The sequence below is a fragment of the Chaetodon auriga genome, chromosome 6, assembly GCF_051107435.1.
Source record: "Chaetodon auriga isolate fChaAug3 chromosome 6, fChaAug3.hap1, whole genome shotgun sequence".
Lineage (NCBI taxonomy): Eukaryota > Metazoa > Chordata > Actinopteri > Chaetodontiformes > Chaetodontidae > Chaetodon > Chaetodon auriga.
The window spans coordinates 11,271,143-11,294,873 of NC_135079.1; the positions used below are offsets into that span (position 1 = coordinate 11,271,143).

General features: G+C 40.3%; 2 protein-coding genes across 4 annotated transcripts; both read right to left on the reverse strand.

The window, feature by feature from the left end:
- Positions 1 to 480: 480 nt before the first annotated feature.
- c6h15orf61 (chromosome 6 C15orf61 homolog) lies at positions 481 to 1,329 on the reverse strand. Its single transcript, XM_076732065.1, has 2 exons — positions 845 to 1,329; positions 481 to 741 (listed from the first exon to the last, which is right to left on the reverse strand). Exons 1-2 carry the CDS (start codon positions 1,185 to 1,187, stop codon positions 614 to 616), a joined length of 471 nt encoding a protein of 156 aa, XP_076588180.1. The 5' UTR covers positions 1,188 to 1,329; the 3' UTR covers positions 481 to 613.
- A 787-nt stretch (positions 1,330 to 2,116) lies between these two features.
- iqch (IQ motif containing H) lies at positions 2,117 to 23,731 on the reverse strand. 3 transcript variants are annotated; one of them, XM_076733295.1, is made up of 21 exons: positions 23,584 to 23,731; positions 22,845 to 22,967; positions 22,654 to 22,751; positions 22,428 to 22,503; positions 22,193 to 22,312; positions 20,027 to 20,126; positions 19,767 to 19,853; positions 19,387 to 19,583; positions 18,710 to 19,249; positions 17,162 to 17,228; positions 16,148 to 16,231; positions 15,861 to 16,042; positions 14,634 to 14,906; positions 14,283 to 14,471; positions 9,489 to 9,609; positions 8,964 to 9,250; positions 5,609 to 5,767; positions 4,201 to 4,323; positions 3,672 to 3,733; positions 3,127 to 3,235; positions 2,117 to 2,986 (listed from the first exon to the last, which is right to left on the reverse strand). In XM_076733295.1, the coding sequence occupies exons 1-21, from the start codon at positions 23,632 to 23,634 to the stop codon at positions 2,903 to 2,905; spliced, it is 3,132 nt and encodes a 1,043-aa protein (XP_076589410.1). In that variant the 5' UTR covers positions 23,635 to 23,731; the 3' UTR covers positions 2,117 to 2,902. The 3 variants fall into 3 exon arrangements, with proteins under 3 accessions (XP_076589410.1, XP_076589411.1, XP_076589412.1); XM_076733296.1 differs by lacking the exon at positions 16,148 to 16,231; XM_076733297.1 differs by lacking the exon at positions 5,609 to 5,767.

The following is a 23,731-nucleotide window of genomic DNA, read 5'->3' on the forward strand; positions in this document are numbered from 1 at the left end:
CTGCATTTGTCACACAAAATGACGCAAAAGACATGGTAGCATCAACATGAATTATTAATAATTCTCAGGACTTGGTCTTATTTGCTACGACATCTTTTCAAGAGTTCAATCCCGAGACACAGATGTTGAGTCCATGTGGCATAAAAAAAAAACTGTTGTTGTGATTTCGTATACTTTAATATTTATTGAAAAAATATACTTTTACAGTGTACTGACTTTGAAGACACATGCACTGAAGGCTGATGCATCATTCACAGACACTGATGTGAAGACATCCGGGAAATGACGCAGTGTCAAATAGTCCATTCTTCTTCTTCGAAATCCTAAACTTTGCATTAAATTTTAATGGAAAGTCACCTTTCCGAATAAACACCCTCAGTATTGTGTGTCAGCGTAATAACATGCATAACTGACTCCTACCCTGCAACTTTTAAATCTTAAATAATTAAACACAAATGAACCTGTGCAGTCAGACAACAGGAGCACTAATGACACAAGATGGCACCTTTGTCAATAGGTCCACTAGCACATCACCCCGGAGGCTGCTGAAAACACAGCAGCTGGGCAGACAAGTTTCCTGCAAACACATTGAAAATAGTGTTTTCTTCATGGTCTAGTACTGAGCGCCTTCGTCTTCTTTGTAGGCAAAATAAACCGTGACAGGTCCAACACTTGTCTGCACTGTTTCTGCAGCTCCCACCACCATCCAGCAACCAATGCCATAGGCCAAACAAGGGATGCCTGCAATAAAAGGACAGTGATTATGTAGTGCCTGCAGTGTTTAAAAATGTATTATAACCATCTGTATGTGATAAGAATAAGGCAATTAAATGCATTTACTGACCCAAATTAATAACTTTCAACATGGTGAAAAACTTGTCTTCAAAGTCCAGGTTCTGTGGAGGCGCTTTGGTGCAGTGATATTTTATAAAAGGGAAGCAGCCTGTTCTCAGTATGTGGTAGTTGGATCCGTGCACTCTCCAGTTAAAGTTGGACAGTCCAAATTGGTCATTGTGGACAGAGCTGTAGCGGACACAGTATGAAGTCCACGGCGGGAGTTTACGTTGCAGCAGGTGGCAGGTCAGCACCTCGGAGGCAGCCGGCCGCGGGCCCGTCCTGCCAAACGTGCTCGGAAGCAGGGCGACCTTTAAAAAGAAGCTGTGTATCTGCTTCAGAAACTCCTTCATGACTTCAGCAAACAGCAGAAGGCTTCAACTTTGCACCTGCTTGTGTTTTATCACGTGGATTTCACAGAAAGAGCTCCGACTTGATGAAATGTACCGACATTTTAAATGAGCTTGTGCATCTTATGATTCAGGTAAGGCTCATTCAAAGCGGCGGAGAAAGGAGGACAGTTTACGTGAGCAGCTAATGTCAGCTAACGTTAGCTAACGTTAGCTGACATTAGCTAACAATACGCTCCCTGTTTGTGAGCTAAACAAGAGTTACTCAGCTGAAGAGACCCCGCGACATGTCCGGATACACATGCCGCACAAACACAGACAATTATTCTTAACCACCTAAGAAACCTGTGAACAGCGCTGCTCTGTGCGGCTTTACGTGCTGTAGTGTTTGCTCTGACCTGGTACTCCCGTTAAAGTCATCCGGACGGAAACTCAGCGCTGCGCGTTTGTTCCTCTTCGACAGAGTGAGCGACATCTACCTGTATTTTATTGACGTGTACTCACCTGTTGACCGGATATCAGCCACGTGTCCTGTGTGAAGCGATGCATGTCCTATATTCACACCAGACCACCCTATAAAACAAGAACCAAACCAATAGACAGAAGGTGTAGATCCTTTTGAAGAAACTGTACAGAAAACTGTGTCTCTAAAATTAATTAAATATTTCATTAACAATTTACAACTTAATTTCTGAAAGAAATATGACTAACTTTGTCTATATGTGCTCAACAGATAAGCACACTCATAAACACACATATATATGAAACATAATACATAACATTATTACATAAAGAAAAGTCACTTCAACTTATGTCTTTGCAAAGAGTTGCAGCAGAGGCAGTGAAATCCAGGCTAGATGAAATAAAAAACACATAAATTCTTGCCGTAAATGTTTACATTATACCTAAATATTGATTATAACGTATTTATTTGCAATCTTGACTTTACTGGCTAATTTGCACAACTCATTATATGCCAAACATGGACTCAGAAAACATTTACAAATCATAAACACTGGGAAGTTAGCATATTCTTTTGTACATTTTCAAAAACAAAAAAAATATTTCTAGCAAATATTATACTTCATGATGTAACATGTGATAAAGAAATAAATATTGTCAATTTGAAGGAGTCCCGTGACAATAAAATTACAGTCAGTACCAGTCACCTCCTCATCAACCCACCAAAGTCATGTGTGGCCACAGGTTAATAAGGCAAAGTATTACATAACATCTCATGAAACAATAACACTAAACAACACACTCACTTGTGTTGTAAACACCCAAACACACAGTCAACATGCTACGCAGTGCACGTACACCACATATTCATTTCATGTTACACTAGTGGTTAGTATGAGCATAATTAAACTGCAGTTTAATCAACACAAAATACAACTGCTTGATATGTGAATGCACAAATGAAGCCCTCTGATTCCCCAGTGGAGTTTCCAGGTGCATGGTTTACTGTCTGCCTTTGATAGCTGTCATTTTACAATATTTAATCATATTCAAGCAGCTAAAACAGATCACAAAACCACTATTATTAAGGTTCATGACAGGTTCATGACAGATTCTGACAGCGCTTTTCAGGAATTTATTTGTGTTTGATCAACATTGATTCATCTATGTATTCACAGAGTAATTTGACATCAAAGCTGGCAAAGACATGCTGACTTAGCTTTGCAACAGTAAGGCAAGTGAAGTGAAGCAGCTGTCTAAGCAGCAGGTTTATCCTCCACCGCTCGCTTCTTGTTCTGAACAGTCATCTGCAGCACATCCTCTATATCCTTGATGAGCTCCTCCGAAGAACAAAAGATAAAAGAAGTGAGATTAAATGACGACCCATTCAGCAAGAGCATTCCACCTGACCAGGGCTTCACTGAATATGCAAGTTTCATTACATAGATGAGGAGAGATCGTTAAGTCATTAACATGGTACCTTAAAATTGGTTTCTCCTTGCGTTTTACAGGCTGATATTTCCTGATGGATGACTGACAGATTCCGAGCAAAGGTCACCAGAGCTCCCTGGAGATCTTCGGAGACTGCTCTATTAACGACACCCCAAACAAACGAGCTTACTAATGTTCCCCATGATGCCGGCTAAGAAACAATCACCTTGTTCATCTGATGGTGGTGGTTAAATGAAACTTTCAGCAGACAACATCTTGAGTCTTTAGGGGGATCAGTACAGCTTGATTTAACTGTTGCAGCACTGTGTAAGCTAAAGGATTTGAGTGATAAATATGTTAAATAACCCTCTGCTTAAGTTTGTAACAGCATTTACAAAGCCAGAGGTGGCATCTTTATCCTCTAAAAGAATTGGCTTTACTCTCAGTCTGGAGAAGTCTTTTCTCCACCTAATCCTCTACTGTTTTTTCATGTGCTTGTCTAATTGAACAGAGAGGTAAAGCAAACCCAAACATGCTCAATGAACCCTAAATTTCATTAATACTGTGCGCATATGAATTTGATGAAACACTTACATCATTCCAATCCTGCATCGCTCACTGCTGTCGTAAAGAGCAAACACAGTGCCCTGCTTCCTCTGAAATTTAAGTCACAGACGCACAGTCAAAAGAAAAACTGCATCCTCACATAGCACAGATTGTCGTCCCTGTCAAAACATGGTGCCAACGTTACCCACAACGCAACTTGAATGACAAGACAATCAGAGATTTGGCTGTGTTATGCTAGTAGCAGCTAAAGTAGCCTCGAGATGCTAGCCTCATGCAGAGATGAGGAGATGCTGCAGAGTGCCGGTAACTTCACTTCTTTCTAGATCCACACCTCCAGATTTTTATTTATTTATTAATTTTTCATTTTCAAACTTATTGTCTTGAGCCCCAACTGACGCTGACTCAGCTGACATCACTCAAGGCCATTTATCAAAAGGGTCTATACATCCTTTCTCCCATAGAAAGTTCCTTCTTAAATTAATCATGTATTAAGATGAAAAAATGAACAAAATGTAAGGATGACATAAAGGCAAACAAGCGAGTTTTGAGTTCTCACCTTCAGGTTAAATCCTATACCATGAGCCTTGCACATTTTGAAGAACACATTATGGTATAACATGGAAAGGTTAGAGTGAAACAAGTGGCTCCCAATGACTGCATACCGATTAACCGCAGGAGGCTGTAAAAAAACAAGAAAGAAAGCGTATGATTGTTGGCATTAGCCTCTCTGTTGATCTAAAACAGACAAAATCATTTTATGTTCTGTTATATTTGGGAAGAAAACGTCATTGGTGGTGGTGTGTGTAAAACGGGAAGAGAAGAGATGGCTGAACCCCATACACATGTCCTTAGGGTCACTGTTGAGTTTGGGGAGTGTGTGTGATTAGCAAACATGATGAGTGTGGGGCACATGTGGTAAACTGTTGGGCCTTTCTTAATTAACTGCGGGGAGGAACAATTAATGTTTAGAAGACATGCCAAATAAAAGACGAGCTTAATTGTACGATGCCAATCAAAGAAAGTACAGTTTCTGGACTGAAAATGTTTGCATTCAATTTGAGACAAAAGCACTACCGAATGCACAAAAGAGCCACTCAACGCACAACACATACAATCATAATAGAGGGGTTCTAAGCATGTGAGTGTCGTAAGTAACACTAGAGAGGTTGATTACTTAAAAGTGGCAGGGCTGAAGAGGATAAAAATGCTCCTGGTTGTCAGGCGCCTTTGGGAGACAAAAAGAGGAGGCCTAAGCCCCTGTGAGCTCAGGAGAGAGCCCATAACTCGCTGTGATGGCTGTTGTCAAACACAGGACCCTCACACAACAATAAAAGTGTCCAACGGGGATTTAATTGTGTTTGTAATATGCAGGCCCCTAATGATGGCCACTGCTAAAGCCATTAACCACTGCGGTGGCTCAACCGCCATACTGAAGCACCACCAACTAAATGAATGTTTGATAAAATAACACAAGTCGCAGATTAACAAGCGTAAACTCAGGCATACTGCTAATAAAAGAACTCTATTGTTTAAGGCCTGGCACCAGGTTGATGAGGTGTTCAAGCATGCATACACATGCATAATGAAAATGGTATGAATTATTAATGTGTTGATTATTTAGGCTCATCTATCAAAATGATAATGAATTCAGCACCTAAACACCAATTGAGCTCAGTGCGTAATTACAGTATTTTGTTGTATTTAACAAAAATGAAGAGCAAAACATTGATCTATCTTTGTGATTACTGTAGTGGTGTAATAATATCCTGTACAGTCTCAGCTCGCTCTGGAACTGGTTTCTTCTTTGTTGCGATGGAAAAAAATTGACAAGATAATTTGAAGGAAAAAAAGAAACACGGTAAGAGCGTGTAACTTCAATGACAGCCTTAGAAATCGACCTGCTCATGTTTAAGAAAAATGTAATATTATCAAAACTGTTATTGTGAGCAAATATAAAAAGGTACTTTGGCTGCAATCTGGTGTTCACAGCATTTCTCTCTGACTGGCATTGGCACTTCTAAATAGCTTGTACGGCAATTCAGCGTTCCTCCAGTCATCATCAGAAGCATCTGGGTCATGGCCAGCTGGTCACTGTATGTGAGGTCCAGATCAATAGCCCACACCTGCAAACAACACATCACGAACTCTGTGTCACAGCAGTGGAAAACAGACACTATAAACTTAATCATTCCAATTTAATCACAAAAATGGAACATCAAAGTATTTCACCCAGCAATCCTTATAAAGAGAAGGGTCAGTACCTTTTAATCCTTACAATGAAAGGCAGGGGAAAGGAAAAACATGGTTAATGGTGTGTGCTCGACAGATTTAGGTAATTCAACTGTAGACTGACACGAGCACAAAGTAGATCCTTCCCTGCCTATTTGGATTCAGCCTGCCCTGGGCTAGTTTGTTTGGCTCAGGTCTGATGAGAAGCGAAGTTCAGATATGTATGGTAAATGGCATCATTATAAGTATATTAAGGGGTCAGGTATGGTCGTAGCCTTATGCTTAAACAGGGCTAATTTTCCCAATGATAACCTAATAGCTATGCCCTCTCTTCAAAAGTGGCAAATAAATCACCAGTGAAGGAGTTGTTAATAACTAAGTGGCAGTCGGCTGCCTCCTTTTGCTGTTCCTATTTGTCAAAGTAAACGCTCCTGCCAGTGAATGCAAATCGCTGCCTGTCTGAACCCCGCAGTCTCTGCAACCTGAGCACTTTATCTCCACTAACACATTTCTTATAGGCTACGTGTTATTGTTGTTAAATTCAAACATACTGTGAAACATAGGTCACAGTCTAGGGCTGCAAAAATAATTTTGATTATCGATTAATCTGACAATCACTTTCTTGATTCATCGTTTTTTCAAGGAGATGTCAGAAAATAAGGAAGAACGGCTGTCACATTTCCAAAGGTGACGTCGTCAAATGTTTTCTTTCTGTCCAACCAACAGTCCAAAACCCAAAGACATTCAGACGACAATGATGCAGGACAATGGCATTCAGTCAGTTTTTGCATTTGGGAAGCTGGAATCAAAGACAGTCTGGCATTTTTGTTAAAAAAGAAAATCAAATTAAAAAAAGATTTTTAAAAAATAATGAAACCAATTATTAATGATCACAGTCGTTGCAGATGAGTTTTTTGTCAATCGAATAACTGAATTATATCTCCTAAGTTCAAAACAAAATGTATGAATTTTCTTCACAACACCTCCAGAGAACCACGTGAGAAAATATCGAAAATAATGTATTAAAATATTATAGTGACAAAATGTTTTTCTTTACGATCATTTTAGGCAACCTGTTATCTGATTAATGAGACTGGAGTTCTGCATTCGGCTACAATGTTGCAGTTAGTAATATGAAACGTTTTTCAATGAGTAAAAAGTGCTTATGATTTCTAATTGCACTGGTAAACATTGTAATTTCAACATTTTGACCAGTCTTCAAAAATGTTATAAATAGTACACATCAAAACAATCAAAACCATTGTAACTTGTGTACCGTTCAGTAGTATGTCCTGCGCTTTTACTGCCAGACATACTGTAGCCACCACTGGATGGATGCTCGTCTCTATGCATCAGGTTGGTACCTGGACATGGGCGATGGACACACTCCACCGCACCATTCACCCGACTCACTAAAAAATCATACTCCGATGTCTCATTGTCGCTCTTAACAAAGCCGTGGGAAATGTAAGCCTGGATTGTACCTGTTTTCTATTGCCTTGCATTTTCATTAAAAACCCTGATGCTGCAGCTGGGGCCCCACCGTTCCACAATGTGAGGAAAGACTGCAAGGGCAAACATATGTGACCCACTTCTTCCCATCAAATAAAGTAGGCAGCTTTTAGCAACAGGTTTGAATCTAAATTGATGTTTAAATCCAGACAGGTTTGCCCATGTGGCTCTCCTCTGTCTGAGCGCTGTGTGTGGGGAGATGGTTAAGAATCTGTCTTTAATGTTCCTGCCTCTATTGAAGCACATGCTGTTTATAGTCTGTTCTTAATTATGCTGTCAGTGAATCCCATTCAATTTTGGGTCAACACTGAACCTGAAAATTAATTCTAAGGCTGTCATTATATCATTCTAAGCAGTTAAAAAAGGCCAGCTTCTGTCCCTATGATGAATTTGAGAAATACCAGTTTTTCTGATTTGTGTCACTGAAATTACAATTTCATTGACTATATTAAATCTTGAAATGTCATAAATACTGTGAGATGTCTTTTTACCTTAAAATGAATACAATGTGGTAAAATCCAGTCCAGGTAAAGACTGCTGACAAAAAATATTTCTGTATTTTAAAGGAACCAAGAAAACCAATGCACTAAAATAAAAATTCACTTAAACACAAAATACTACAAAAATATATAAACATTATACTTTAAGTTTTAAAATACAAACTGCATTGTCTGAACACTGCTTTGCTCACACTGTGTTAACATGTAATCCATAAGATACTACCCTCTAGTGGCAATCACGCCCTCAGCTCACGTCTACTCCAAATTCACTGTTCTGTACTGAGATTCATGATGAATGCAGCATAAATAAAACTTGATTTCACCTCATGTGTCGCTATCTGATGCATTTTTAATTAAAGAAGAAGAAAAAAAAGACATTCTGTGTTCTTTTTCTCTTTTGTAAAACTATAAAGTAGTAATTCTATTTTGAAGGTTTAGTATTTTATAGACCATATTATAAACAATGCATTTCATTTTACAGCTCTGGATCAATAAGCAGCCAGTGTAGCCACATGTTAGGAGCAGAGGTTAAACCATCATAAACCAGTCCATTTCCAATATCATAAATCAAGAAGGTTTCAACAAAACTTAATCCTGACAAATGAGATGAGGCTTCATGGCGCCTTGCTATAATAACGAGAGAAATTTCAGCAGACCACTGCAGGTAACCAGCTAGGGGTTAAACACTGACGGAGCTTCACCGAGAAGCTGCCAAATCACTTTAGAATGACCTATTGTTTGAAAGATAGGAGCCTCTGAGTTTCTCGGCATTGTAAGGTTAAAGGGCAGGCCTTAAATGGTGGAATCAGTGTATCGACACAATAAGACCTGACAGTTTATTAGATGGCCTCGTGACACATTTGGTCCCTGCGTCCACTGTTTGCCTTGCCTGTTTTTCAAATCCCAAGGGAGCAGTAAGGGAGGCACCTATCTGCCCATATGGATCCCTGATCCAGCCTAAAAATTGATGTCTTTTACCAATAAGGTGAAATAGAAAGCTTTGACACCACATGTTGCAACAGCCCAGAACATAATTATCATGGTAGCACAAGCCTCTCTTGCCCTGCCTGTGTCTCACCTTCTGCTCCATGGTGTCGTGGTTCAGAAAGGTAGCCAAGTCCACGGAGACATAACCTACGATAAGGCGCTGCAGACAGGCCTGGCCCACACGCATGCAGATGGAGTGCAAGGTCTCCGGGTGTACGGAGGTCTGAGGAACAGTGGAGCCTATAGTTTCCAGCTGACAGGAGCCGTGAAGCTGGTCTCCACAGGAAAGCATGGTCACCTCACCCCCGGGCTCTAACAGCAGATCTACTGTCACACAGGTGACATTGTCTGAAGGGGGGTAGGCCTCCACCACACCGCCTGGACACACAGCGAAAGCAGAGGAACGGCTACAGTACAGACAACAAAAAGTTACCAATGACACAGCCAAACTCTCCTAGCAGCTGTTTAACGACCAACAACAGTAACACGAGAATCATTTTATTTGTCAGTTCACATAGGCAGCATCTGGGAACTAGAGCGGACATAGGAAATGACTGTTCCAAAGGGCTGTGTCTGCAGGTGAATAGGCTTCAGTGCTTGACAACACATATCTGACCTTGCCTGAGGAAGGTCTTCAGGAAGCAGGCCCAGTTGGGATAGAAGGAGGTTTTAGCAGGCCGGGCGTGACGGGCAAGCCACTCCGGGATCTCATCTAAATACCTGAGCAGGACCGACTCCTGCAGAAAGAAAGTGAAGGTGCGTGCATTAGAGATCTGCTGAAAATACGCTGGTGACATATCTGAGGATATTATGTATGTTTGTGTGCTCAAACACAAGTCAGTAACAAGTCCTGGGTACTTTATTTCGTCCCATTATCAAAGCTTTCTAGGTGTCGACTACATTATTGGAAATGGCCTTGTCTGATCCGGATGACTCCAGTGTCTGCTTGTTATCCTTGAGACCTTTGGTGGCTGCTTCAATTTCTGTGTGAGTGTCTGATGGATACTGCAGGAGGGTCTATCTGTGAGTGACAGCCTATTATCAGAAGGCCTCAGGAGTCTAATGGCTTTAACTCACAGCCACAGAGACAGCACCTGCCCTCAATAACAACTCTCTCCACTGGGCAGCTGATGAATGCCTAAGCTAGCCCCATCTATCTGGGGATCAATCAGGGCATGACTGGGATCGATATCACTCTTGTTTCTGTAACTAGGAAACGCCATAATGGTTTCACCACTTAATTATTCTGTTAATTTCTAACTTTCATTTTAGGTGTTTCTTAAATAGTTTGGCAACTCATGTACACTGTTTCCTCTGACAATGCTCTCATATAGTTAAAGTAACAACAGTGACTGTACTAAACCTTTAGCTGTCATTTTATGCCATATATACCGTATTATAAGACTACAATTGATAGCTTATTATGACTGTTGAAGACAGTCAGAAGACAGAAGAAGAGCTGAGTCTTCTTTAAATACAGGGTTCTGTATGTAATAATGTCTGTATATGACTATTAGACAGGAATTTAATTTGGTCATACACAGTAAAATATGTGAGACGTGTCTGAAAGATGAGTAAATTCTGAATGGAAATAATGTCTTTGTTCTTTCGTTGTTCTATCCAGAGCGTTACTTTGTTTTGAGTACATGCTGTCTGGCTTCACTGGAGACAGGACTGGAGATTATGCTGTTGATATTCCAGTCATGTAACAGCCATCATCATATTCAAGTACTGTAAGAGGCGAGGTCAAATGCTACACAGTGATTCCCCCTATACAAACCATAAAGCACACAATGATGCGGCAAAAAGTGTAAGGGAACGGTTGTCATTTTCAACGGAAGAGCAAGCTCACCCCAGGACTTTGCCTATGCAGTTCACAGAAACAGCAGGACAGGAAGAAAAGAAAGAGAGGTATTTTGCAATAAATTATTTGGACTTAAACTGCGTACAGTACCCTGTGATAGGATTCAAGCTTTGCTTGGTGTCCACATAAAGCCGAGCAATCTGGTCATAAATAAAATAGATGTTGCCCTGTCTCTGATTGCCATTTCATCTCTCCATTACATAGTGAAACAACTGAGATGTGCCACCAAGTCTCGGGAATAGAGCGATATAATCTGACTAGTCACACATTTTGTACGAATATTCAATATCTGTAACACTGTCCCACCAGAGCGTCAGCCTCAGTCTACTACAGCTCATGACTACTCTCATTTGGAATATTAAATGAAATCTTAGGTTAGTCTCTTGCTTTCACATTATTTTCATCCGTGGTTGAATTTAACATTAGTACAAGGACAGCAACATTTCCTCCGCTTAAAGATCGGGCAAAAAGCACTTATGACCTTCACTGAAACCACAGAAAACACAAAACAAACACTTATCGAATGCGAACCACAGAAAACCTTTTGACGTCTTAGTGAGGAAAATCAGGTTAATTATGTTCAGGCCAAACATCATATATTTAAACTCCTTTGTGCAATCACAGACTGCACAATATTTAGACATAAAACATCTGTATAAAATGTGCCTGTACCTCTTCGGTGGTAGTGATTATCAAATGACCCATTTCGTTGACAAACTTAACCTAAATAAGGTGTTGCTCAAGATCTGTTTGTACACAGCGTGACAAAAAGAAATACTCCATCTGTTGACGCTATTAGGTGTAATTTTTACCCTCTTGTGCCTAATGATCCATATGCAAGCTGTGTGAGCGCTTAAGTGTGTGTGTGGCCCCCTTCAGGCATTGCATGGGTGCAGATCTACATGTCTTTAACCTCTCTCTGTGTAAATGCTAAAAGATGCCCGGGGGCTTTCTGCAGGCTGAAACATTGTGCTGGAGGCTGTGGGCCTCGCAATATTCAGAGAAACACACCATCGACTAGACCTCTGTGGTGACCTGTAGTGCTGATGCGATCCCCATTCCTTCATTTTGTAGCCTTTTAGGCTTACTTTGGCATAGCCGGAAGGGATCTGATTGTTGGTATTATTCTGAAAGACCACATGGCATTCTTATGAGTCAGGCTCGTTCATGCTGCGCCCTTCAGAACAAGCAATAATTAAAAAAATATGCACACAGTCTGCGTAAACTAAGGTCAAGTATACTCTCTAATTCCCTCTCTACTTTACGGTGATTACAAATGGTATGAGACATTCCACTGAATTGTAAAACATATTTGTATAATATGCACTTCAATCATCACTTATTTGTTATTTTTTGGTGAACAATAATCTTGGTGAGGAGCTGTAACATTATGAATTAATATTTAAAATGCTTCATTTGATAATTTGTGCTTCTTTAATAATTAAATTGCCCCTATTTTCATAAACATCTATTGCTTAAATGATTGCAAATATTCAGCATTGTGAGTATATATCCTATTCACTAGCTGTCACTGCCACTGCAATTAGGTCCACTTCTTTTCAGCAAAGTGCTTTGTTAATGAGTGTTATATCTCAAAATATACTGCCATGTTTAAACATCCATCTACGGTTTCTGCTGTGAGGAGAGGAAAGCAAGGAGATGCACTGATATAAAATATTCATATGCTTCTATCTAATCAACAGCTATGTTCTGTAATCTTTCAACATATAGAGCCAAATTGCTATCTTCAATATACAAGGGTACAACAGCAGAAGGACGATGTAATACATTTAGGGGGCTGACACATTTTAGGGGAAAACAATGTCATAACAAAAAATCATGCAATGAGGAGCACAGGATGTGGGCTTTGCTTTGATTAAAAGAGCAAGGTGTAGAATAAAGGCCAGTTAAAGTGTTGTGTCCATATGGCCCAGAAGCCCCGGGGCTGTCGGCCTACACTGGGGGCCTCGGCACTCTTCCCTCTCCATGGGACCCCAGCTGGTGAAACAAACCCCATTTACTTCTCTGTGCTGCCTCAGCCACCATTATGGACCTTGGCTGTGGCTCAGCCATTCTCTGCCATAATTAACAGCACCAATGCCACAACAATTACAGCCCCGCACCACACATACACTATGAATCAAAGAACGAGCTAATAGGAACGAAACAGAGTGAGCCGTAAGAAGCTTGAGATGACTGCTGTTCTTTCGAATGGAATAAAAAGTAAAATCGTTGTGCTCCAAGCCCACAATCATTAGCCAGTAATTAGTTTACACAAAGCTCCCAGTTAAATGGCAAAATACGGTAATTAACACATGACAGAAAATCAAAGGCTACTTTGTAAGCATATGAGAAATAAGAGCCAGAGGCGCAGAAGCTGTGTACTGATTGCATCTGTACTAAATGAATGGTTTACCAATGATAAAGTACATTTTATGTGTTTCAAGTAGGTCTAAGAGATTCTATCTCAAATTAGTTTTTAAGAAGAAAGCAAATGTTAATATATTCACAATGTCATACTTTTAACCCTACACATGGTATTTGTCCTAAAATGTTCTCTTGACAAATGCTCAGACGCATCCAATGAGTGTTATGGACAGACAGACAGAAAAGTGAATGTCGTAATGCTCAAGCAGCGGATAAAAGCATCAACATCAGCTGCAATTAAGGGTTAAAGTGTTCAGTGTCATTTCTGCTCCCAAATTCTTTCAAGGCATTTCTAAAACATATCAAATCAGGTGTGAATCTGTGGGACATTAATAGTTTAATAAAAATATACACATGTGTACAGAGAAAGAAATGCTCTGTTGACCAGAATGTCTGCATTGTGATTTAATTGTCAGGTGAGTTAGGGCATCCCTACCACTGGGCAGGCTTTTATTCTCTTCAGCACACCAGCACTGGTTGATGTGTGTGCCTCAGAGAATGGATAATGGCTGTGTGTATAAACAGATCTTTTATGTACTAATTTAATGATCTGTGGTTCTGGGGACAATGCTCAAAATACTGTACTACAGGGACCAGCCTTGTGACTGTTACATGAAGACACCCCACTCTGAGCTAAATGATGGTATCTCTCTGACCCCACTGTGACCTATGCTTTTGTTCCATCAATGACAGAAGTGGCTCTAAGCCTTTTTTTGAGCTGCCTTATGTCAACAAGGAGCACAATCTCCATTTTAATATCTAGCTGTTACTGTAATGTTATCTGTTAAGCATCTAGTTGTTACCATGTTAACCTTAAATGGCCGAATCCTCATTGGCATGAGTGTAATAATAATAGCAATAAACTTTATTTGTATTGCACTTCTCTAAAACCAGTGCTTTGCAGGGAGCCATAAAAACAACACATAATAGTAAAAAACCTCAATTTAGGGAGAAGTAATAAGGGAAATAAATAAAAAAAAAATAAAAACACAAACCTAAAATTCAAGCAAATTCAATAAAACATTGCATAAAAGTAAGTGTAGAAAATGTGCTTTAAGAAGTGGCCCTATAGTTTATGACAGGGAGGGAATGACACAATCCTCCAAGTCTCATTTTTACCTGAATCCGTTTTGTGTTCCATAGCTCAGCACCATAACGATGGTATTCCTTCAGGGCCCAGTTATGGCAGCTAAGATGGCACATATCACAGTATGCTGTACCACGGCCGCCATGCTCAGAGTCCATCTTGAAGAGCCAACGCTGCACATCCATGTTTTGAGCCATGAGCTCAGCCAGTGTTTCATGAAGCTAAACCAAGAGAGAGACACTTGAATTACAAACTTAAAGATTTACAAGTTACAAGTGGAAGTTAAAGTGAAAATGAACATGTGTTCTGTGTTTGCAGGCACTTACAAAGTTATAAATACTGTACCAGAGTCTGTGTATGTGTTTGAGTTTTTGATCTCTGACCTGGTTTAGCGAGTAGATGTCTTCTTGACCAGGAGGTAGATCAACCTCTGCCCCGGCGAAGATCCTCCTCCCTCCAGACTTGGTGCTGTACAGCTGTGCAATTGCCGGCTCTGGAGCCAGGACTGGCACTCCTAGCTCCTCAGCCACTGCCAGGTCATCCACATGGGCCACTCCACCCACAATATAAGCCTGCTTCCCCTGGATCAGGTTCCTGATGCGCTTCAGGGTACGTGGACTGTACTTGAGCAGTGTGGACAGGCACATGTTGTGGGTCTGGAAGACAAGAGGGGAAAAAGATTACTGCTGGAGCTAAGAGTTCTAAGTGTGTCTTCCAAGGGTTGTTCCTCGACCTGATTTATCACTGTGTACACACAACAGATCTATTATTGTAATAGCCAGCAGGGTTTTGACCTCTTCTGTATTCTAGCAGGTTGAATTGATAAAAGCTGCCTGTGGGAGGCCTCCCCTATCCTTCACATCTTTAATGTGTGCTAGCAATGAGCTCCTTGGGAATATAACTAATTACTTCACATCTGTATTTATTTGATCCACATGGAATTATCCCTTCTGTCACTGGCAGAATGCGCTGCCAGCCATGGGTAGCAGTGATTCATCTCAGCAACACGTCTGGCACAGTTTAACAACAAAACAGCAGGAAAATCAATAGAAAGAAATGAAGAAGACCATGTCATGTTGCACATTCAATCTAGTGCGAAAGGAGGTAAAAAGATGGATAGAATTGCTGGATGTAAAAAGACAATATCACAACACCTTGCTTTTATTGTACTGAGGTAATCAAAACAATTCAGAATGTCTGAAAGTGCTGCAGTTAGATGGAATGAACAGATAATTAAAGCAACTAATATAGAATTTAATTATTTACTGAACACCAGCTAGAGACCATTAAATGTATTTTAATTAAGTATAACTTGCTATAGCTTTAGTGTGTTTACTTCAAAATAACACATATGTTTAATTTCAGAAGTAGTAAAAGGGAATGAAAAACAATATAACAGACAGAGAGTGTAGCTCACAGAAGACAACTGTGCAGTAACAATCTCCTCTAGTACCCTCTAGAGGAGAATTCACAAACTACAGATGTACCTCTACAGTACAATACAATCGATTTCTCTTCGGTAATTTCTAAGATCCTACAGAAAACACGCATGATCAAGTTTTTGTTTAAAGTTTAATTTGAGCACAAAAAGTGAAAGTGATTGATCTTACTGGGAAATAATCTACAGCCTCAGGTGTGAGGATGACAAAACGTCTGATGGAGGATGAGGCCTGAGTTGCCCCGGTGTCAGCTCCATCTGTGGCTCCATCACACTTCAGGAGGCTCGTGTAATAGTGCAAGATGTCTTCCTCCAGATGCCGCGGACATACGTAGATCACTTCCACATTTTTATCTAAAAATATACAGAGGACTTTACAAACTACATGTTTACGATAAAGCATGCAGGGAAAGCAGACGTGTGTGCGCGAGTGTGTATGACACTGTGAAATGCTCCGACCTCTAATGTCACACAGTCTGCTTATTTGGATGTTCTGTAGGATGTCAAATCCCCTCAAGTTCAGTCGCTGGCTCTGAGAGTATCCTGTCAAAACAAGGTCACAAGTATTTGCACAAGACTTTCAAAGAGAGATCACATCTTCCGTAATTGGCTTTACTAAAAATATGAAGCTCCGTACAGCTGCCCTCAGACGTGCGGGCTACTGGACTTGGGGATGTGGCAGGTAAGTCTAATCGCACAGTAGTGCATTCTGATGATTAATTTATCTTAATAACTAGCAGGTGCAGTGTCTGTCGTGTGCTGGGAGTCCTGTTGCATCATGTCCAGCCACCACTGAGCTACATCCAGTGGTACCTCCAGGATTTTACTCAATGTCTGTCTGGATATCTGCCTGAGAGAGAATCCTCAACTGAATCAAGGTAATTAAATGATTGGATTCATGCTAATTAACAACAATGGGGTTCAACTTTCTAATTATCCTTGCTCACACAGCACTCTCTGTAGCCACCCCAAGTGCAAATAAAGCATTCCATCTGCTAGTAATTAGGCTTAATAATTTTAGACAATCGCTGAATGATTTACAATGCACATGCCTGATTACAGTCTAAATTTGAGTGCCATGGTGAAATTAGAACAAGAACGGATCATAGCTTGCACTCTGTGTCTGGTTCAAAAACACAGCAGCTTCTTCCTCTTTTGGGTTGTTTTTTTTTTCTTTTTCTTCTTTTTTTTTTTTGCACAGCAATAAAATAAGACCTTTGTGCCTCTTGCAAATATTCAACATAATGGCTTTTCATTTGCTTAATCTGCAAATTAAATGGCGATTGAGACTAAATTGTTCAGTTCCCTGGCATGGGGACTGTCATCATCCTGTGAGTGCTTTCCTGCAGAGAATCATTTGAACGAGACAGAGTGCCTCCACCAGGGCCACAGACTGGAGCAGCAGAGTGGTGAGACAGGGGATGACTGCTGCTAGATCAGATGTGTGTGTGTGCAGCGGGCAGAGAAAGCTACCTAATGAAGGGATGTGGATAATGGTCCTCTTGGAGGACTGGATGTGTTTCCAGTTGGCTGCCAGATGCTGGGGATGGAGAAAAGGAGTGATCAGAGAGGGGACTGCTTGAGCATGTACACACACACACACACACACACACACACACACACACACACACACACACACACACAAATCATCACATCACTGCATAGCTAAAACACATCAAGGCAATATCTCTCTGGGCTAACAGAAGCAAGCCAAGCATAAAATACCACCTTAATTAAATTAAGCGTTTACTTTAGAAACATCTTCTCACAATTAATTCAATCAGCAAGTGTACATGATGCCACTGCCAGGGGAAGATTAGCAGGCTTAATTAACAGGGTATGAATGTTTAAAGAGTGAGAACATACATTTAGTGCATGTATACACACACAACGATGTTAAAATGAAATGAACTTGTAGGCACTAATTAATATTGTGTCAGCGCTTCTAAAGATGTACAACCCAGATGACAGCACAGACATGACATCTATGCTGAATGGGAAAGAAATTTACAGAGCACTGTGCATACAGGGAAATTGTGCTGTCACACTCCTCTCTTGAAGAGCTAAATAGAAGCACATTTTTATTTCTTGAGCTTTAGATTGTAAGGTTCTGCTATGGCGGAAATGTTTAAAATAATCAGAAATATTGGATATAAAAGTTGTGAGACCCTGGAAAAAGCTGTAAAGTAGTAAATTGGTCTTAACAACTTAACGAGGTATAAACCCCAGAAAATCTAGAATTTAATTACCACGTCAAATAAAATCATGGCAATTTTAACTGCGTTAAATTAAATCAGTTTTGGCACACTTACATTTTGTAAATTTCCCATTCAAGTCGATCAAACTTACATTACACCACTGCATTCACAATAATTTCCTGTTACAGTCCGTTTCCATTTTAAATCCTAATATCACCACAACATATTTTTTAATTTAAATATTTAAATGATATATAATACTTATAGCATGGCATTATATATTTAGTTACTGCTGCATGTACTGTAATTGACCATCAGAACAGATTGGGTTTTGCCCTTGATCTCCAGCCCTCATAATCACTATTTCTCTATTTGTCTCTTTTGCCGGCAATGTGGCTGCAGTTTTATTGTTCATCTGTCTCAGTCTTTCTTTCTGCTGTTCCCTTCTGTTCATCTAAATCCTCTGTTTTATGTTCATCTTGCCTCTTTCTGTTGTTCTACTCTGTCTCACTGCTCCCCTCTGCTGTTCTGTGTTTCTGTTCATCTCAAACCAGAACTACTACAGCTGCACATTTTAGTTAAAGTTACTATGATTAATGACTCTGTATTCTTATAGACAAGGGATTATCCCATTTCTGTTCTTACTTTTACAATAATTTACTCAGAGTAGCAGAGAGTCTTGGCACGTCTGGAAGGATGCCTCTGAACCTGTCATTTTTCTATAGAGTACATGATTATAAAAATAATGATGATTAAAAAAACCTCAGACAGAAACGGAGAGAGAAAGAGAGAGAAAGAACACGTTGGATATAAGTAACATCACCTGGGCTCTGCTGCGGTAATTCTCCAGTTGTCTGAAACGCCGGGCCTGCAGGGCCTTCCTGACACGACGCATCTGAGTGTGCATCAACCATGAGATGGCGATGGTCCCTGCCGCCCACTTGCGCTGACAGTGGCGCAGGTAGGCTGTCCGAGCTAGGTAGCGCCTCCAGCAGGACTGGATGTGGATGGCAGCTGCCTCAATGCCTCCCACTCCCTTGTAGCGCTGACCTGGGCGTGAGACCAGATCCAATACCTCCTCCCGGTTTTCAAGCACTGAGAGGAGGCTGATCACTGGAGGAGTCTTTCTCCAGCCATTATCCCAACCATGGCTGTACTCCACTAGCCGTTCCCCGCTCACTTTAGCTAGAGGCACAGCAAAGTCCCTGAGCAGCTTTTCAAGGGCCTCCAGAGCATCTACCACACTGCTCCAGCACAAGCTAAAGCTCTGCTTGAAGTGAAAGAAATCTGTCGCCATTGGGTTGATCTGTCCCTTTATGATGGTAAAGGAGTATTTGCTGACGTTTACAGGAACATGTAGATTCTACAAAACAGAGGGACACAAGTGAGAGACAACCAAACTAAATAACACAAGTAAATGAACTAAAGTACTGTCTTTGGATGACCTTATGTTTCTTTATCTAATTTAACATCTATTTAAAATTATTGCAGTATTCTTACTTGAGGGCTTTTAGGGAAAAGACCGTTGGTGTCTTGCACCATACCCCTGTGGTCCAGGCTCTTGGAGGTTGTGGAGGGAGGTGGTGTCTTGGTGGTCCAGAGGGGAGTACATTCTCTGTCTATTCTTTCGCAGGTGGATCCAGGTTCTGTTTCCCATTTCAGCTGCTTGAGACACCTGGACTTCGAGCCTATCAGACCTAAAGCCACAAACTTTACAGGTTCAACTGTACTCTACTGGTGTTAAGCATTTTCTAAACTTTCAAGACTGCACAAACCCTTTATGTTATTTGAAAGACTATAGATGTACTTCAAATAAAATATGTGACATAGAATCCAGTGAATATGTCTGCAAATATCTTCTGTAGAATAGAAGCACTGACCAATCTTAGAAGAATATGAATTGCCTCTGGGGTGAAGAGAAGCAGCCTTGTGTTGGATTGACATGCGAAGCAAACTTGGATCTGGCACTGATGAAAATGAAAAATAACTTTCAAAACAATGTGAGAGATAACAATTGGGGAAAAAGAAAGTTAAGATGAAACAAAGAATCTGAATAATTTCATGTAACAATGTGAATTACAGTTAGTAGCAGCTGACAGACAGTGGTGAGGAGTGAATGATGAGGTATGTGTCTGTTTACCTGTCCCCATCTCTTCTTCAAGTGCCAGACTATGGCGGCCCTTTTGTTCAATGGACTGAAGACTCATGGCAGGGCCCGTGATTATTCTATGATGTTTCGCCTGAACAGAACATGTTTATAAGATCAGACTTTGCACATACAATATAAATCAAAGCAGATCCTGGTCCAGTGGTTCCTGATCTTTTCCTAAAACACTGTTGCCCTCTGTAAAAACAAGCCAAGCCTTACCTTCATCAAACAAAATGCACCAATTACACGCTGAGAGCTCGAGAAGTTTAAATTGAATGTCTTTTCTTCAGAGTTTGTTTCTTTTTGAGAGACATCTGTGTAAGTATAGGAGGCAACCAACCACCAATAGGACTCATTTCGGTTTTGTGATGTAAGAAAAAAATCACTGTCTAGCAGAATGAGTGTAAAGGAGAGGGCTGCATGATTACAAACAATAGCTTTTCTGTATTCATTAAGCATTTAGGAGAATAAAAAAACTGGCACTGGCAAAGTTGTAAATTGTCCTGTAATCCATCTCCTACAGCTATTAATCAAAAAGTTAAAGATTAAAGATCTGTTATGCTACATTTTTTGAGCACGCACTATTGCATCATAATAAAATTAGAAGTAGATTTAATGGCCTAGTTTAAACTAAACCGATTCAAACGTCTCATAACTCAGATAACATAAAGTTTGTGTTGCTGATCCTTCAAACTTGTCACCTAATGTCCTCTCCTTCGTTCTCCTCAGACCACTGAGCTCTCTGACAGACCACAGGTAGTAGCCAGGTGCTGGGAGAATCTCCCCTCAGAGGCACACATCTGTTTCAGATGGGGTTGGGAAAAGGTGGCACCTTTTGTAAAATTGCTAAAATGCAAAAGCTCATTCCCTGGCATGGGTATGAAGTGGAGAAGAGCTGGCCCGAGTAGCAGGAGGAGGCAGCAGGCAGGGAGCCAGTGGTTAGCAGTTGGAGAAGCTACGGCTGTCTTATTGGCATGCTGGACCAGGTACCCACTTCTGTCCTGAGACAGCTGTAAACCAGTAGCCCATAGCACAGCAATCAGGCGCCTGTTTCTTTAGAAGAATGCTGATGTGCTGCAATCTGCCGCTTTCCGCTTTCTGCAGCCAGCACTTCCATCTCTCCTATATCAGAATGACAGTCTTGGCCACAATTTCTCATGTCAGGTATAGATTCCCAAAAACATATTGGAGAAGAAAGTGTGTAAAATATATCTAAAACTAATGCCGACCTTTGCAAAGATTAATTTGTTTTCTGTGATAAGTGCTGGCTGTCATCACTAAGCCAAGTGACCTTTATGTCACTGTCTCTCTGAGCATGAGATTTGAAGTATCTATTAATGCAGATCTGTACCATCACTCTTCACTCCAGCATAAAGTGTCTATTCTGGGGATTAAGGGAGTGAGTATCAGGGAAAGGAACAACAATATCCAATTCATCTTAGTTGTAGCAGAATCTCTTGCAATGCTTCCTAATCAAATCTTTCCGGAGGCATGTGCTGTATGTTACAATTAATATCAACAAAGACTCAGGACACAGGAATCAATTTCAACTGCATGCAGCAAATAACTGGAGGACATGGCACTATTCTGATTATAGTTTATGATTATAGTTGATTATAGTCTTTTCCAACAGTAAGACTGAAGTGTGATGAGAAAATCTGCTACATACCTATGTAAGCCAAAATACCAGATGTGGCCTGATTTCCACAAGATCTCCTGGGTGTTGGGTTTTACAAAGCCACAACTGAATTAACTGTCATCCACTCCATGACTTTCACATAGACTACTCAATCTGACAACAAATTGCAGTACACAATTATAGGAGAAAAAGTCAGCTATTACCTCAATTCCAAGGCAGACCTGTGTCAAGTAGCATCAAGTCTATCGTGTTCACTTTAAACCCACCTGGAGTACATAATATATCACAATGAGGTACTGTGTTTTTCATAGATCTCTTGTGAAAATCACAGTATACTTTTAACATTATTTCTGACATTATTAAGTTACCATGATACCAACAGCCCAAAAACCACGATGTATTTTCAAAGTACCTCATCAAACCTCTCTGTAAAGTCCAATTCTGTGAAAAACATGCAAGGCATAGAAAAATATAATCCTAACGTTAAATGTATCTACATTTATAGCCAGATTACTTACTGCATTTGTGCTCCTCTTGTGCACATTAGGTAGTGATATTCCAAATTTCTGGTGCATAATGGCTCTGTTGTTTGGGTGAGCAGGATTATACAGCAAACGCATGGCTAAAGCTGACTTGTGCTGCACAAGACAGATAGAGGAAAAGTACAGAACTTTGATTATAATAAGACATCTTGTACTCGATATTTCTAAGTAAAAAATGAGCATTCCTCTCTGTGCATGAATAATAATCTACCTTTTCTCCAGGTGAAGCCCCTGGAAGGTCCTCTCTGTGTGGATGCATATCTGGGATACTTTCCAGAGCAGGTTTCCTGTGTAATGAGTCTCTTTTCTGATCACAATACCCATCACCAGAATATATGCAAATCTATACACATTTCTTCAAAGTTCTAACAGTGAGGTGGGGAACTTTAGAAAATAATTTAGTAACAACACATCAGCTTCTGCTTACCAGGACTTACCGTTTGGGAAGTTGCACTGTCTTTTTTTGTAAGTCTTCAATGCTTGGAAGAACCAGAAGCTGCTTAGTCACTGTTTTCAGATAATCCTCTGTGTGTTTCTATTTACAATTAAAGAAGATAGAAGTTGTCTGTGTGTAATTCTGATGTATATTCATTGATATCAGTAATTTTTCTGCATGAAGCATGCTCACCCTGATGTTGCTCTCTGTTTTGCGAATGGCAGAGTTCAAGGGTTGAATGTCCAGTGTTGTTCCCCTCTCACTGATGGTGATTTTCTCAAGATTACATCTGAGTTGTCTCAGATCATCCTGAACCTGAAACATACAGTTCTGTGATGTGGATTTTTTTAACCTTGTCCGGCAGTGGATTGAATATTAAAATCAATACACATTTTGTTCTGCCATTACTCTTAAAGGCATAACTGTAAACAAACCCGATTTTTTTTTTTTTTTTTTTTTAAGGATAGCAGTAAAGCAAGGTGTAATGCATCCGCCGACCAGAGATAGCGGGGCCTCAAACAGGCTTAGACAGTGGAAGCTGCGTACAGCGAATAAGAAAACAATGGGGCCATGCTTGTAGTTTTGTTTCTGAAAAGTTGGGGCACAGTTTATGGATATACTAGATGTAAACATTGGTTTCGGCCCGGGCCACATGTGGGGCTACCAACAACCATGAATTGTTCTTGCATATTAGGAGCTTATCTAAGTTTGTATGTTTAAAAAGAAAAAGAAATGTTGATAACATTTAGTTATTGTCTGCACTGTGGTCATAACTCTGCTCATAATAACATTAACTTGGTCTTAATCTCTAAAACTAGCTGGTTAGCCAAAGACAGATAGATTAACTAGCTAACGTAGCCTTTCTCTAGGAAGGCGTGTACTTAGTTATTAACTTGGCTAATATTAAGCCAAGGTAGCAAGACAACATTACCTGAAATAAAACTGCTCCCACCGTATCTTCGTTTTTAAGCGTGTCAGCCATTTTTCTTAGTATTGGGAACACTTGAACATGTCGCGATATCACAATGAGGTCTTGTGATAGCTAACATTAACTATTGTTATCAGCCAGTTAGCTCGCG